The sequence below is a fragment of the Xenia sp. Carnegie-2017 genome, unplaced genomic scaffold (genome assembly GCF_021976095.1).
Source record: "Xenia sp. Carnegie-2017 unplaced genomic scaffold, XeniaSp_v1 HiC_scaffold_4, whole genome shotgun sequence".
In the NCBI taxonomy this organism is placed as follows: Eukaryota; Metazoa; Cnidaria; class Anthozoa; order Malacalcyonacea; family Xeniidae; genus Xenia; species Xenia sp. Carnegie-2017.
In genome coordinates this window covers 2,660,144-2,677,085 of record NW_025813504.1, presented here as the reverse complement: position 1 = coordinate 2,677,085, position 16,942 = coordinate 2,660,144, and the positions used below count along the sequence as shown (strand labels likewise).

The following is a 16,942-nucleotide window of genomic DNA, read 5'->3' as shown; positions in this document are numbered from 1 at the left end:
TCAGAATCTTTTACTCAGATTAATGCCACTCATTTATTCAGCTGTACATACACTCTATATATATCAACCACTATTCTACTTTTCTTAATCCTTAGACATAACAAACTATCTTTTATTCTTCAAAATTCCCAACTACATCCAGTAAATGATTTTTGTACCAATGCTTGTTGTTCTTTTTTTAGCATTATTGTGCCACAATTTTTTAAGCTTTATCCTAAGTATCTTGTTTTTGCTTCCCTAAATCTTGTTTCCTTAAAACAAGAAACCTTAATCTGACTTTTCCCCATCATATATATCACTTCTCTTTTTTCTCCAACATATTACCTATTATGTGTTCACTCCGAAGATTTGTTTTTTCACTTCTCTTTTCAACTTTCTGTCTGTTTTATTTCCTTTTTCATTTTACTTCTTCTTCTTCTCGTAGTTTTTGAATTAGCATGTCCACCAGCAATTTTTATGTTGAAGGCAATGATAACAGACATTGTTATCGTGCGATCCTATTGGGTCAGGAAATTTGACTTTTTGTAGCTACGAAAGATGCTTTTCCTGTCGCAATTCCTTTCAATTGCGTTCAATGACACTCAGATTGTTATAATTACTTATCCACCAGGCATTTGTTGTTGCTCATATGACATAAACTCCAAGACAGTCATTCAAGAGTCATTTGCGTCAGAAAAAATTCTATTCAAACTTAAATAATTAAAGATATCTATTCAAGTTTAATTAGCTGTTTGAAAAATTATATTTTTATCACCAGGAGTCACTCTTTGTGCTGTGATAAAATCAAAAGATTGGCTGATTTAAATATGGATGCTTATCAGGTACTGTGTAAGAAAAATTCGTCACTTTCTCCTGATTGCTGTGATGACATCAAACCAGAAGTTAAATCATATGAAAGGTCGTATGCATCATTATGCTTAAACAGAACTGACGGTACGTCGACAGAAAAATATTTCTACTTATTTATGCTTGTAATTAATTTGAAAATAGATTGTGCTTCGATATTTAACATTTGATTGATTACTTCTTGTCTCAAGCTAGCTTGCGCTTCATATAAAACATATTTGTATTCCATTGCTTAAAGTGCATATAAACCTTACAGGATTTTAGTATTGTTTGAAGGAACAACTAGTGAAATTAACAAATTCAAAAAAGTATATTGTTTTACATTAAACCTACCTTAAGAAATTACTGTTAAAAATCCAAATTTACCATATATATTTTTCACTAAGGGGTCTGGTATCAAGTTCGTGTCGTGACGTCATGTAAGGAACACAGTTCGCACGGCTCTATTTAATTCAAGACAAACTGTCTGCTGTAAATTATCCATAGCATCCTTTTTTTAAAAAATTGGCTTTATTTAGGTCGGCATTTTTATCATTAGATTCATCAGAAGATGAAATTTTTGACATAGACTTCGACAGTAGTTTTAGCAGCAACACTAGGCTAGAGTGAAAAAAACACATGTGGTATAATATTTATTTTTTACATCGGGAGGTATGACGGGATGTTTCTAAGACGGGTATTATACATCCCGCGTTTATACTAGTTTTTACAACGAGACAAAAAGTAATTGAGATTAAAAAACCATCATATCACATCTCCTCAGCCTTCATTTGCCAAAGCCTTTGTCTAAAGACTAACCGGCGCGAGACAAAAAGACATCCCAACTCCATACAAACAAAGGACAATTACATATAGAAAATGTATAAAACCGAGGTCTCATTCATCTCCCGTTTTGGGAGTCAATCCATCCTGGATCTCATATAAACAAGTGCTTTTTGTGCCCCTAATACATAGGAGAAGATTGGGCCAGCAATGACTGGGAAGAAATATTCTACACAAGCTTGCTTCTCTTGCAAATTAATATATACCGCCTAGTCAAGTTCTTGGGCTTAAATGTAAAATGCAAATACTATACATAGCTGATATTGGACATTTTACTCGCTTTAGCGCAACAAAGTCGAGCCACTTATTTCAACAGAATTGGCCGTTTAAAACGAATGAGTGAAGGCCTTTGACTTATGGACAGAAAACGTTAAACCTACCGGTTATAGTCGACTAAGTTGGACTTATATGACAAAATCTTGCTATACTTTTCACATATCTCTAACGACAGTTCAGACCTGTGTTACTCACATGACATCAGCTGTACTCGCAAGCCCAGTCCCATAGCGGTAAAACCGAGCAAACTATTTGTCTGATTACAGAAAAATTTTGGAATATGGCATTTGATATCACGTATATTGAATAGTGTAAAAACACGTAAGGTTTCTATGCAATTTAGATAATTCAATTCCATAGTTGTATTGTAATATAGTTGAGTTCCGTCAATTCAATGCAAATTTTACACATCTTGGAGCCACTGGTCGCCACGGTCCAACATCAATTGGTCAATTTTACAATGGTCAGGATCACGTAAATATGGTAACCGTATCAAAAGGTATCCAGTATTGGACAGTGCCTTACACTGGAACTTATGAAATTACTGCTGTCGGCGCACAAGGAGGTTACGACAAATATGGCTCTACATGCAGAGGTAAAGTTTTTAAAGTTTGCTATTATTGTAGTTTCCTATCACTTAATTGGAAACTCAATATTTAAAAACAATATTATTAAACTAGAAGTTACTATCGCAAGGAAAATGCTGCTCGGGCTTCCCTTTTCACCCATGGGACGAGTGCTTAGAAGAAATGAAATCAAGCGTACGGAAAGCCGACGGCAAGCTCGAGCGAGCATAAGTATATCCGCTTCCCGTGTTTTACTTGCGACGATTATAGAAACATCCTCGAAAAATTTAACATTAAATTCATTGCTATTATGAATGAAAACCGTTTTTATTAGATTATACCATATCTTCATTTGTCGTCCTAAGGCTTTGTGAAGAGTAACATTGTCGTTCACAAATAAATGGAGCAAAGTTTACTCCGTATATGAAAAGAATAAACAATGTTTACAAGATAATATACAACTGAATGAATCTTTAATTTTGGGCCAACAGGCCGTGTAGTTTTATTAGTATTTTCTCATTATGGTAGGACTATATTGCTTATTGTTATATAATTAATTTGTGAATGGAGAGGCTTCACACGTGTCAAGTATTTTTTTACCATCCCATTACACGTACGTACATAATTTAAAACAAAAATCATTTAGCATGCTGAAACAGTTATACTACATGAAACATTGACTCTAAAACTGTAAGGTCAATATTGAGATTTTTTACATATTTATTATCTAATGTTATAGCAAATTAGCTAAATGTACTTTTGCCCAATATGCGGTTAATGGAATATTTGTGCCGATAAAAGTGTACTTTTTTCTACCATATGTGATGCAGTCAACAAAATGTTCTTGCTGTAAAAAGCGTCGATAATATCATGAAAGCACATTGCTTTTTTATCCGAGTGGATCGCCTTGGTGCAAATCAGCAGCTGTTAATGAAGCCATACTACTGCTGGTATCAAGTATTCCAGGAAACTTTGCTTTCTGTTCGTTCGACAAATCAAAAATATAAAAGACTTAAATCTTAAAATGTTTTTTAATGTTTATCAATCGAAAAAACATACGTGCTCTACTTAATATTTTATCATCCACCTCAATTCAAAAATGTTCTAAATTGTGACGTCGTGCCCTAAAAATCTTGCCGGACAGACGCCAAATCCGAGTGTTGAAAAGTACATAGATTGTGAAAAGACTGGGTCGAGTGAAATAGGAGTCATGAATAGTGTGCTGCCTCGTTCATGCTCGGCAGCAATTAACATGGCGATGAAATTTTCAAATTTTATAACTTTTGCAGCTGTATATTTAGCAAATGCTCAAAACTGCGCTAATTTTTCTTGCGAATAGCAAAATTCACCAACCTATAAGAAAGTAAATGGATTTAACATCGCTTACTTTGTTTTTTTCGTATCTTGAACATACAATTTTTCAAAATTTATCAAACTTTCGCAAGTGATTGTTTTCATAATGTATGAAAAATGCGACTGAACATAAACTGTTATTGTGTTCGTATGAAAATATTCAACTACTTAAATTTATATTATGGGAAAGCAAATAAAAATATGATTTCTTTTACATAAGCCAGAGTGTTTAGTCTGTTATTTGGCACTAAAGAAACCCTTTCTTTTGCGCAGGCGTCAATGATAATGACAGTTGAATACTTTACGACACAAATTGTAACGTGACGTAACAATTTATTACAAAAAAAATTTGAACTAATTATTCGGAAAATCGAATATAGTGTTTTCATGCGTCGCCATTTTTGCGCGTGACTTCAAAGTGGCCATGTTGGGGCATTGAAGTAAATACGTGCAACGCTACCTGAAATAATTGAAGCCGTGACTTTACCCCAGACACGCGCGTGTAATGTTTCGAAATTCTCACGGAGTAAAAATTGATTGATTGAACTCGCAACTCGAAGAGAAAATAAACAAAATCGAAAAAGACATTTTTTTGTTTGTCGTTGCATGTTTGTATTGACATTTGATCAATTTGACAGTTGCTTCTTCTTTGCTCATTTTAGTTCAATGTGTTGGGGAGAGAACATCAAAGTGCCGATGCTCAAAATAACATTAAATCAACATAAATTCTTTTCATTATCAGCGATTTTCCCCCAACATAGCGACTGATGAAAACACTCTATAGCTTTATAATGCGCGGAAACGTCTCTAAAAAATCTAACAGACTGCATGGTTTGCGCAAGAATTTTGAATGGTGAAAACATAAACAAAACTTCGTTTAAATGATAAATTTAATGATGAATTTTTCTTTTCAATATATTTTTGAAAAGCCTATTTTGTAAAGAAAATACAAACAAAGATTATATATTTTCATTCCAATATTTTTCCTGTAAATCAAAGTACCTGTGTTTCCGTTTCAGAAGCTTGTGCTTTTATGCGAGGCCATGCAGTTCCAATTAAAAGAATTATTTCCTATACAAAAGCAATAATTTTGATTTGCTTAAACTTATAATAGGATAATCTATCGTTTTTAGGTCGTGGAGCTTATATGAAAGGAACTTTGAAATAAACAAAGGAGAAATTATTAAAATTCTGGTTGGGCAAAAGGCACCCGTCAATACCCGTGCCTATACATCAGGAGGTGGCGGTGGTTCTTTTGTTGCTAGGATCAATAATGTACCCCTACTGGTTGCTGGAGGTGGTGGTGGTATAGAATCTCTGAGCAAACGTTTAGATAACTGTGATGCGAGCACTAAAACATCTGGAAAAAATAACAAATGTGTCACACCTTGTGGAAACTGGGCTGGAGGAGTAAATGGGCAAGGAGCAAAGCAGGCTGATTCAGGAAATTCAGGTTGTAGCAGATTTTGAATTTACGGTATTTAGGCTCACATTTTTGATAACTTGAAATCATTACGAGAAAAATTTGTTGTTAAGGGATACTGAAATTACTATGTATGAGCTCTAACCATTACACCAAGATTTATTATTATCGATAACAAACTTTCTCATATAAATCATATTAGCCCTGTGATGCATTTTTTGTTTGCAATCAAATCAGAAGTAAAACAATATAAAATTTATATATAATTTTATGATGTTTACTAGGTGGTGGTGGAGGTGGATTTTACAGCAATGGAAGAAGTAGTAAACAGTTTGGTGGAAAGTATGGAAATGGAGGAGAAGGAGGTTTTGCTTTTATAAATGGAGGAGCAGGAGGACGTGCCAAGCTTAACAATGCCGTTGGTGGATTTGGAGGTGGTGGTGGGGCATATGGTTCTGGTGGAGGACCAGGTGGTGGAGGTGGTTACTCAGGTGGAGCATCCGGAGAAAATGTGTACGGATCTTGTGGTGGTGGAGGTGGATCTTATAATGCAGGAAAAAATCAAGTGAACAAGTCAGCCTTTAATGACAAAGGAGACGGATATGTCATTATCACTCGAAAGAGGTAGATTAAATCATCTTAAACTTATGTATTTTTTGGTAAAAACACTTTAGAACCTTGTTGTATAGTTTAGAACTGTTTAAGACAACATATTTTGAAATAAAAGTTTTCCTATCTGTTAAAACACAAATTGTGGTAGTCAACGTGAATCAGCACGATATTTACCCATATCTATAAATACGAGTAAAGTTTTTGTGTATTGACAACATTGTTGTCAAACTAAAATTTTTATGTAATAAGACTTCATAGTTGCATCAGGGGTAAGTTTTTTTTTCTTCAATGCCATAGTCTAAGTTTTGATTGTGAACCTACTCTTTAAATAAATATTTTCAAACCTTATCTGGATAAAAAAATCAAGCCTTTTTTGCAGTCTGCATTTTGGATAATGTCAATGAGGTATTTTTTGATATTTTCTGAGTGATTCATTTCGCGCCGTAGTTTTTGAAAGACATAATTGCGTAAGCACTTTTAAGAAAACATAGGTACGAGTGCGTTCATGTGGATAGCCCTACCCTTATTTCAGTTTAAATGGTGTGTTTCATACCTTATAACTTGATACCATGAGAAGTGAACTTCAAAATGCTCTTTATTGCTCTAAATCTACCCAATTTATACCTATCTAAAACATAATTTATTTATACTGGTAATATAAACAAATATTCAGCGGTTTTGAATATTTTGCTATTACAACATGTTATATGTACAGTTGACAAAATGATACAGGTTCTGTATTAAACAGTCCCTTTGTGTTAAGCCGTCACCTGCTATTGCTTCGAAAATTTCGTAATACAATTATCGTAAGAGAAACCTTTATATATTGAAGGGTTAAAATGATTACAGCACGTTCATGCAGTTAGCCTGAGTAATGTCAGTTGTATAAAAAAGTAATTATTGCTAGCTGTAGTTAAAAGGTAGTTAGAGTTAGCTACTTAGCATCGCTAACTTTACAAAACACAGTTAAATATGGCGGCGTTGCTTACGAAGATATTAATGGACAAGATGTTGTTGATTAACAAGGTTTTTCATATGGTTTTTTTTTGCATCGTCCGTTGCAAAGCCTTTTTAGAATAAGAGCTTTGAGGGCGGTATACATTTTTATTGCTGTAAACATCCAAGTACTTGTTAAGCTCATAATTCCATTACTAACAACTTGTTAGGAATTGAATTATTATGAGCTTTCACTATATATATATCTTATATATCTTTCTTGTTTACTCACAACATTCAGCATCTTCCAAAACTTCTGCGTATGAGGTGACTGACATTCTAAAATAACATTTTTTTGCACTTAATCAGTGTGAGTGTAAGTGAGCTTTTAGAATACGGACATATGACTTCTTCAAGAATTTTTATTGCCGAATAATAGTATTAATCCCAAAGCATCGACGACATTTCTTATTTATTACAAGAAATATGTTACACTTCTGTCCGAAAGAAAAGAAAAAACGGAATATAAAAAACAATGAGTTCCTTCGTAAGGAAGAAATCATTTACGTTGAGTTATAAACGCACTTACCTACCACAAAATAGTTTATTTAAATCAAATATCAAGTTTACACAATGTAATATATACAGCCATCTACAGAACTTATAGTTTAAATTCCCTCCTTTAAATTCAACAAATTCATTAAGAGGAAATCCATTTGATAGAATTCTATAATTAGTGACAAACACTGCGCTTATTCACAAAGAACTATCGTTAATAATAGGTGTTAAGATTAATATAAACTCAAATCAATCTTTAATAGGTGAAGATTATAAAAAAGACATATGAAAAAAAACACTTGAACAACCCACGATTTAAAAGCTGAGCGTATGTGTTCAGACTAACAAAAAGATTGACAAAGGCTTAAACAACATGCACGATATTTTACCCCCTATATGTTTCAAATGCTTTTTAGCTTTGCCGTTTTTGGGAGCAAGTTATTTTTAATTACACTTTTAATTTAACATAGAAAAATAATCATGTCAGTATCTATTATTGGATGAGTTTGGATTCACTTCATTCGTTGATGTTGACGTATGCTAAATTTGACTTTTGAGACAACCCGCCTTCCTCCTGTTTCGCTGTCTTTAATTTTTTTTTAGATTCTTTCAATGACCTGCTTCAACATAACAAAAATGGCTAACATTGTTTTTAAGCCGTTAATTATCCAGGCAACTTTAAGTGTTTCCATTAAGTCAACAACCTTTTACGGCATCCCAATAGGCGTCCTAGAAATCCATTTGAGTTTTTTATACAATCGATTTATGTATTGAACACCAATTCTTATTCTTGTGCAATATGTTTGTTTAACTTCAATTTTTTATGGTCTTAGCAGTCTTATACTTTGACAAGGTAGGAAACTTTCAACACAAAATTACCGTTTGTTTTTACTATATTTTTGCAGTATTTTCAACATTAAAATTTGTTTATATTGTATGAAAAACATCAATGTTTTTAGGGCTTGTAGCAAAAATTTTTCAAAACGTATATAATTTAAGGCCACTTACCTTGTCATCCTTCATATTTTTGAATGTTCAAAGGCATCGCAGATTGGCAGCATTTAATTCAAAAACTGTACTAGCCATGCAGTCTGAATACATGCGTAAACAAACATACGTGCATGGTGTTAAACTAAATTGCGCGCGTGACAAGCATTGCACATGAATCAAAGAAAGTAATTAATATTTACGCAAATCGATTGCACTTAAATAAGGTTTCAAGGCTGCCTGTGGCACTCCTGTTTGCTGATCTTTTATTGATCTTGCGACACGCAATAGGACATATACCTGAGCCCAGAGTCTAAACTAGAAATTCAATTGGGGAGGTGCATACCCATATATTCTGTTGTGCCCTACTAATTTCTTATGAAAGTGAATTGAATTTTAAAAGAAATCAGTAGAGCACGACAGAGCCCAAATTCTTAGCTCATCTATGGCAAATACAATTAAATTCTTGAATGTTTCAGTGAAACTTTAGAAAGCCAAAAATAGTGAGACTACAGTGAAATTTACAAGAATCATCGACAGGGTATTTGACATTCTTAATTCCAAATCTCCTCAGGCAAAGAGATACAAGCAACTTCTGAAAAGAAAATCTGAGGACACATGGGTGTGACGAGAAGAGAACCTAAAATCAAGAAACGACATGACATAAACTCAAGCAAAAACCTGCGCAGTATAATAATCATGGAAGTCTGTCATCATTAGCGCTAAATCAAGTCATTTAAACATCTTTGATGATCATACTCCTGAGTTGACCAATGACCCTGATGAAGACCACAAGATGAAATTGATTACGTACACTGCCGACAAATACTTCACCCTTAGGCTTTTCAAGTACAGCAAACGTTTTAATGAAACCGTTATATTCAAAATGGACAACGAAGTTACAGATTCCAGTTAACTAAATTGATTTTGTTTACAAACCAACGAAATTTTATGAGCTATTGATAAACATTACTTATCGACCGTGAACTGTACAGTGTGTAAACTGTTTCCGAAGACGTCTTTATGGTTTTGTGTTAGTTTGAATTATATCGCTTGAAATAGCATCGATCGTTAATTGTCATTTCCTTGCGATTCTTCTTTTGTTTCTTTTCCTATATCCTTTTAATATTTAACAGCTCATAGAAATAAATAAATAATAATAAAAACACAAAAAAAAGAGCCAAATAACTCCTTGTACGTGGAATACTTATTGCCGTCGAATAAGCACGTTATCAGGGGGGAGTGTAAATGTTACTGTGCTCAAGCTGGCTTTAACCAATCATGAATAAAGTATGGCAGTTAGCGTTCGAGGGTTATTTAATTCAATGAATGGACCACAGTCCAAAATGCGTAATTTTATAGTCAAATGTAAAATGTAAACAAACTTGAAAAAAGCAAAACGAAAAAAAGATTTATGAATATGAGTAAAAGGAAAAACTCATAAAAAGATTTTAATTATGCAGACGATACAAAATTAGAAATGATATATTTTTACTAACAAAAACTAGAAAAGTGAAAGCCAAATCTTACAAAACAGCAAGGACCAGAAAGAAAGCAAGCTTTGTTTCAGGTCAAATAATGCCGTATATAATAAACATTTTAATAACCTCGCTTTCACGATCTTTACTTTACTACGGGGTCGGTTGGTGCAAAAAGACCACGGTCCGATATTTCTCCAAAAGACCTCGAGCTCAGTTATGAAGGATTTAATATACATGAAAACATTTCTTAATTCTAGCTGGCTCGTATATTACAATTCCATTGGATATTACTTTTTATAACACTAAAGCTTTCACACACGCAGCTAGAACAAGCTAACTACTTTTGGCAGTGTTCGTATTTTTTTCCAAGCACGTCTTGCAAACGGTGAAGTGTAAGCTCGTTCACTAAGGAAAATTTACGTAAACTTGCACCAGACATTGCTATTACTTTGCTTACATTAATTTAACTTTCACGCCTTTGAAATGTTTTATTTTGATTGGCTCTTAGATCACTTCTTTGCTTGATTAACTAATCAGGAGCAAATTTTTTTAAAAAAATTGCACTGTATTTCCTTTTTTCTGCATTGTGTTTCTTATTTTTTTCCACTGGTATTTACAATAAATTGCACTGCTCTTAATTAACCAATGTGAACTGAGAAATTTTTTCATGTATATTATTAAAATGTAAATCAATATAACCAATCCAATGTTGGCTTCTGAGTTTTACATGAAAATGGCGATTATAAAAAATGAACAAATGACCTTTTAATTTCAGTTTAACAGTATTTAGCAACATTTGCACCTTTATTAACAAGGTCTTTAGCCAAATTTTTTTTCTCGATCTTGCTAAAAGCAACAGCAAGTTCTTCGTACCACAACTGATTCTTTTCTCGATTATCCCACCAAAACTTTAGCATTTCAAACCCTTGCCAGGCCACTTTACGATGATCTAGTTCAATTTCTTTTATTTTCGCATCGCTGACATTCAGCAATCTTGCCAAATCCTTCCATTTATCAGGAATTTCTTTGGCAAACTCTAGCAGAATTTGTTTAATTTCTGCAAAAAAAACGCACATTTAGAAGCAAGTTAATAGCATTTTTTACTTTGGAAGAAAATTTTGGACATTCTACATCAACTATATAGATATACATAGCATTAGACTTATTAAAATAACCTCAAATGTTTGTCATGTTGATTTTAGTACAACTATGGTTAACAATATAATAGTGTTTCAGCAGTAATGTGTCAAAATGCTAACACCAAATTTATGTGATCTACTTTGGAAGTTTTATCACAGTGCGTTTTGCTACAGTAAAATTGATTCGTAATTTTTTGCATCATTTAAACTGCATACGGTACGTAGCTATAAATTTTCAGGCAATGCTGATGATTTCCCAACTCAAAATTCGAAATGAAGCCATTTTTTTAAGAAATTGATTATTGTTTGAAAGTATCGTCTTTACACAAAACATCATCAGACAAGTAAGTAAATGATCAAGTGTGCGTTTATGTTTACATATAAGAATGTAATTATGAGTGTAGAAATACAGTGAGGTGTGATGAACATAATATATCTGTATAAAAATATTATATAAAGCATGAGTGAAGATAATGATATGGAGTGTGAAATGGACGCAAAACGTAGTGGGTTATTTAGAAAAGTTCGAGTGGGATGGAACTGCTTTGGACATTCAGTGTAAGTGTTAGATATGAGATCAGGAGACTTTCATGGATTATTAAGTCAGGAGTTTAAGGTGAGGATGAGATGATAGTGAAGTCGTCAAAGGAAGCTGTGTGACCTGACATGTTGATGTGAGACAGGATGCTGCATTTTGTAGGGCATAATGACTGTTTTACTGTCAGGAGCGAAATTCCCTGGTGCTCTGAGTTTCTGGTTTGAAGATAGCGTGTGGTTTGACCAACATGCGACGTGTTGCAGCGTCGACACTTGGGAAGGAATAGGGAAAAGTGAGATACCTGGATGAGTTTTACGTGTGAGGTTTTGCATATAAAATTTGTTATAATCAATGCTGGTTTTTTAAAGTATCTTAATGTCACAAAAGTAGCATATGTTTACCTAAAAATAACACTAAAATTTGCAACGTTTCGCGTTATCTGAGATTGCAAAATGTTCTAACCGCTTAGTGTTATAACATTGAACAATATTTATAAGCAAAAGTTAAAGATAATTTAAGGAATCAATGGAAACAACTTGATCTAGATTCCAGGTAGTATCACGATTTCCCCTCTTTTTGACTATTAAAGAGTTCATCTAATAAAGCTCTAAATTTTGTATATTTACATTCTAATATAATAAGCATACCTTCTATTTTCTCCATATGAACGTGTAAATTTGAAGGGGATTTAGCATCAGCAGTATCATCAGGCCTTATTTCTTTGAAAAAGATATAAAAATAGAGCAAGTGAACCATAGGTAAAATAGAAGAGTGCTTTTTATAATGAATATGTTTCTAGGGAAAGACCGAGTTAAGAGGTGTTTATAAAGTTTACTGGATTAAATAAAAAAGAAAAAACCAAGAATTAATTCTTCAAGTAAATTATTAGAATTTAGCTACACGTTCTTTCTAAGAACAAAGATATATATCAATCTAGGTTTTTGTAGTAATAAAGAAGTTTTTTAAAATCAAGTATTGTAAATCTAGTATTTTTCTAAAATATTAAAAATAAAAAATCTTAAAAAATGTAAAACTTTATTTATGTCCTGATTTTTACTTAAGTTGTATACTTTCTCTAGATTTTACGAGCAAAAGTCAATAGCATTTATTAGAAAATTTTTTAACTTGTCATATATAAAACAAACAAAATATATTTGTACTAAAAATAACTTTCCCCAGCCTTGTAGCTATGGAAAAAGCAAAAATAATTTAAATAGATAACTTGAGATTTTTTTAAAGCATACGTTTATAATAAGTAAGTAAAAAGCAGATACTTAAAAAAGAAAAATATATGAACCAGTGAAAAGTCAAAAAAATTGTAATTAGGCATATCAGCTTAGAAAGAATTAGAATGAAAAGGCTCTAACTAGTTTCTAGCCCTAAATTGCAAACCACATAACAAAACATAAGATGGAAAGAAAACAATGAAAAATTTACCAAAAACAAAATTCAGTTGCATATGTCGTTGCTTCTTACTAGTATAGTTTTAGTTTAGTTTTATTCATATGTTAAAAGAGATTTAAAATATTTTTGCTCCCAAATATATATTGAAGTGCATTACATTGTTCTCGATTTGCATCAAACTTTAAGAAAAAAATAGTTTTTATCTATTTTAAGATAGCTCTACAAATTGACTATAACTAGAATAGATAAATGCTTAAGTTGGTTAAACGACCTAAAATAAGATTAATACTTTAAATGAATCCGAAATTCACAAGAAACAGCTTTAACTAATTTTATAAATATTCCTAAAATTGTCTTTTCTGTTTAGATCTAGCCAAACATAATGCAAGCACTGTAAATTTTAGGGGGTAAAAGTTATCTTTGTTCAGGGTAATATTTACTACCTTCAGATGGGTAATTGACTAAAGGGTAATATTTACGTTTTCCATACAGTGCATTCATCGAGGCAACTTTCAAACAATGAAGCATTTTCTTTTTATGTATGTTTTAGGAAGATGATGATTTACCGAACAAAATAACCCGCACCACCTATCCACGAGTTTTGGTTATTGGTGAAAACATACTGAGGACTGACAGGCTACTATTGTGCGTCGAAGGACGACAACTCGTTGACGTAACTTCATTTCCTTTAGACACAGTCCTTTTTACGTTCTATGCAACATACTATGTATTTTCTATAGCTTATCCACAAGATCATAAGGATGTATTTCTTTTTATTGATTCCGTTTTTGTTGGGTTGCAGCACAATGCTATCAATAGAATTAGCTTGCAAAAAGTTATTAAAGGTCTTGCCAGTTTAAAGTAAGCATTAAGTGAACATTTAAACCATTACACTGGACATTTAGACCATTTTTTCTGTTACGGTGTACTCATGTTTTATGTTGGCGTAGCCAGCTTAATTGTTGAGGGGAATACTCAAGGGCGGCGGATTATTAAAAATTGGGGGGCGCTATTATTAATTTGTGCCCGTTCTACTTTACATTGAAATTTATTAGTTTTAGGAATTATAACATATGAATATATGAATTCCCCCCCCCCTCCCAATTATCAATGTTCTGCCGTTGGTAGGGTGTTTATGTTTGCCAATACTCTGTCAATGGTTGAGTAGTTATGTTTGCATGTTGAACCTCGATACTTTTCCTTGAATCTAATCTTTTTTATTGATAATAACGCGCATTTTTAATATTTGCCACCCTTCACTCCATTCTCGAGATAGCTACGCTCATTCCTTTTCTGTTGAAATAAAGAGATTGTTTTTTTGATCTATTTTAATTTATTCTTATTATAGTTTTAGAGTTCGTTTTAACCCCATTAAAGCATTACCTCCTGTATTTGCACATGTGCCCTAATAAATGCAGCATTCTATGTAATTTCTTTTTTTCCCCAATTTATGGGGGAATTGCATGTCCATCATAATCACCCCTTTAAAATTTACCCCCATAAATTTTACCCCTTGACAAATTTCACCCCTTAATAGAATTTACACCTAACTATATATTACCACCATAAATTTCACCTTTAAATAAATATTACCCCCATAAAATGTTACCCATCAAAACCGGGGCATTCTGTGGCACTCATTTCACCCCTAACTTTAAGGGTAGTTTTTACCCCCCAAAATTTACAGCGAGAAGAACTCATGATTTGTAAACACACAAGGCTTAAAAAATTTTGTCTAAAAATTTCAAAAACCTCAAAGGTTACACTTAGAAACGCTTATATATGCTAAAATATACAAAAATAAAGAATAACATACCAATACTGTTCGAAGATTCAGTAAAAACACCATGATCCGAAGCAACAGATTTTTGTCGAATTTCCAACACTTTTTCGTTAAATTCTTTTGCATTGTCACATAGCTTAGTGGGACGAATCGCATTGCCAAAATTGTCATACTCTTTAGTACGATGGTACACATTGCCAAGATTGTTTAAAGTCGCAGCCACATCAACATGTTCTGGACCAAGCGATTTCTTTCGAATTTCCAACGCTTTTTCATAACACTCTTTGGCTTCGGCATATTTGTTCGTCTCATAATACACATTACCAAAATTGTTTAAAGTCGTAGCTACATCAACATGTTCAGGACCTAGTGATTTTTTTCGAATTTCCAACGCTTTTTCATAGCACTCTTTGACTTCGGCATATTGCTTGGTCTCATAATACACATTACCAAGATTGTTTAAAGTCGTAGCCACATCAACATGTTTAGGAGAAAGTGATTTTTTTCGAATTTCCAACGCTTTTTCATAACACTCTTTGGCTTTGGCATATTGCTTGGTCTCATAATACACATTACCAAGATTGTTTAAGGTCGTAGCCACATCAACATGTTTAGGACCAAGTGATTTTTTTCGAATTTCCAACGCTTTTTCATAACACTCTTTGGCTTTGGCATATTTTTTGGTCTCATAATACACATTACCAAGAATGTTTAAAGTCGTAGCTATATCGACATTTTCAGGAACTAGTGATTTTTGTTGAATTTCCAACGCTTTGTTAAATAACTTTCTTGCTTTGTCATAATCTTTAGTACGATAGTAAACATTGCCAAGATTGTTTAAAGTCGTAGCTACATCAATATGTTTAGGACCAAGTGATTTTTTTCGAATTTCTAACGCGTTTTCATAACACTCTTTGGCTTTGGTATATTCTTTAGTACGATGGTACACATTACCAATATTGTTTAAAGTCGTAGCTACATCAACATGTTCAGGACCTAGTGATTTTTGTTGAATTTCCAACGCCTTTTCATGAAATTCTTTTGCTTTGTCATATTCTTTAGTACAATGGTACACATTACCAAGATTGTTTAAAGTTTTTGCTTTATCAATATCGTCAGGACCTAGTGATTTTTGTTGAATTTCCAACGCTTTTTTCAATAATTTTTTTGCTTTGTCATATTCTTTACTACGATGGTATACATTGCCAAGATTATTTAAAGTCGCAGCCACATCAACATGTTCAAGACCAAGTGATTTTTGTCGAATTTCCAGCGCTATTTCAAATGATTCTTTTGCTTTGTCATATTCTTTAGTACAAAGATACACATTACCAAGATCGTGTGAAATCTTAGCCATATCAACATATTCTGGACTTAGAAAATTTTTTCGAATTTCCAGGGCTTTTTCATAAACTTCTTTTGATTTGGTATAGTCTTCAGGCTTTTTGAGCACCATACGAATATTATCTAAAGTCGTAGCCACATCAACATGATCAAGACCTAGTGATTTTTTTCGAATTTGCAACGCTTTTTTGTAACATTCTTTGGCATTGGTAAATTTGTTGGTCTCATCATACACATTACCGAGATCGTTTAAGGTCTTAGCTACGTCAACATGTTCAGAACCTAGTAATTTTTGTTGAATTTTCAACGCTTCTTTAAATAATTCTTCTGCTAAGTCATATTCTTTAGTACGATGGTACACATTGCCAAGATTGTTTAAAGTCGTAGCTACATCAACATATTCAAGACCAAGTGATTTCTGTTGAATTTCTAGCGCTTTATCAAATGATTCTTTTGCTTTGTCATATTCTTTAGTACAAAGATACATACTACCAAGATCGCTTAAAGTCTTAGCCACATGAACATGTTTAGGACCAAGTGATTTTTGTTGAATTTGCAACGCTTTTTCATAACACTCTTTGGCTTTGGCATATTTGTTGATATCATAATAAACAATGCCAAGATTTTTTAAAGTCACAGCTACATCAACGTGTTCTGGACCAAGTGATTTTTCTCGAATTTCCAACGCTTTTTCATAACACTCTTTGGCTTTGGCATATTTCTTGGTCTCATAATACACATTACCAAGATAGTTTGAAGTCGTAGCTACATCAACATGTTCAGGACCAAGTGATTTTTGTCGAATTTCCAACGCTATTTCATAACACTCTTTGGCTTTGGCATAATTGTTGGCATCATAATGAACATTGCCAAG

At 33.0% G+C, this 16,942-nt stretch overlaps 2 protein-coding genes across 2 annotated transcripts; one reads left to right on the top strand and one right to left on the bottom strand.

The window, feature by feature from the left end:
* The first annotated feature begins 806 nt into the window (after positions 1 to 806).
* On the top strand, positions 807 to 9,289 carry LOC124455852 (loricrin-like). Its single transcript, XM_047006470.1, is given in 6 exon segments — positions 807 to 933; positions 2,321 to 2,539; positions 4,997 to 5,017; positions 5,020 to 5,316; positions 5,571 to 5,910; positions 8,954 to 9,289. Coding segments are annotated over 6 exon segments (1,029 nt in total). The 3' UTR covers positions 8,979 to 9,289.
* Positions 9,290 to 10,636: 1,347 nt separating this feature from the next.
* Positions 10,637 to 16,911, bottom strand: LOC124455851 (nephrocystin-3-like). The gene is made up of 5 exons (XM_047006469.1): positions 16,896 to 16,911; positions 15,758 to 16,776; positions 14,758 to 15,031; positions 12,185 to 12,256; positions 10,637 to 10,917 (listed from the first exon to the last, which is right to left on the bottom strand). The coding sequence occupies exons 1-5, from the start codon at positions 16,909 to 16,911 to the stop codon at positions 10,637 to 10,639; spliced, it is 1,662 nt and encodes a 553-aa protein (XP_046862425.1).
* Between the last annotated feature and the right edge of the window lie 31 nt (positions 16,912 to 16,942).

Excerpts from the sequence above, each read along its gene's own strand:
- LOC124455851 (XM_047006469.1), bottom strand. Across the intron at positions 15,032-15,757 it reads ATGACAAAGCAAAAGAATTT|ACGAACAAATATGCCGAAGC; the intron begins CATGAAAAGGCG and ends GTGTATTATGAG. Across the intron at positions 12,257-14,757 it reads TGAATCTTCGAACAGTATTG|AAATAAGGCCTGATGATACT; the intron begins GTATGTTATTCT and ends TCTTTTTCAAAG.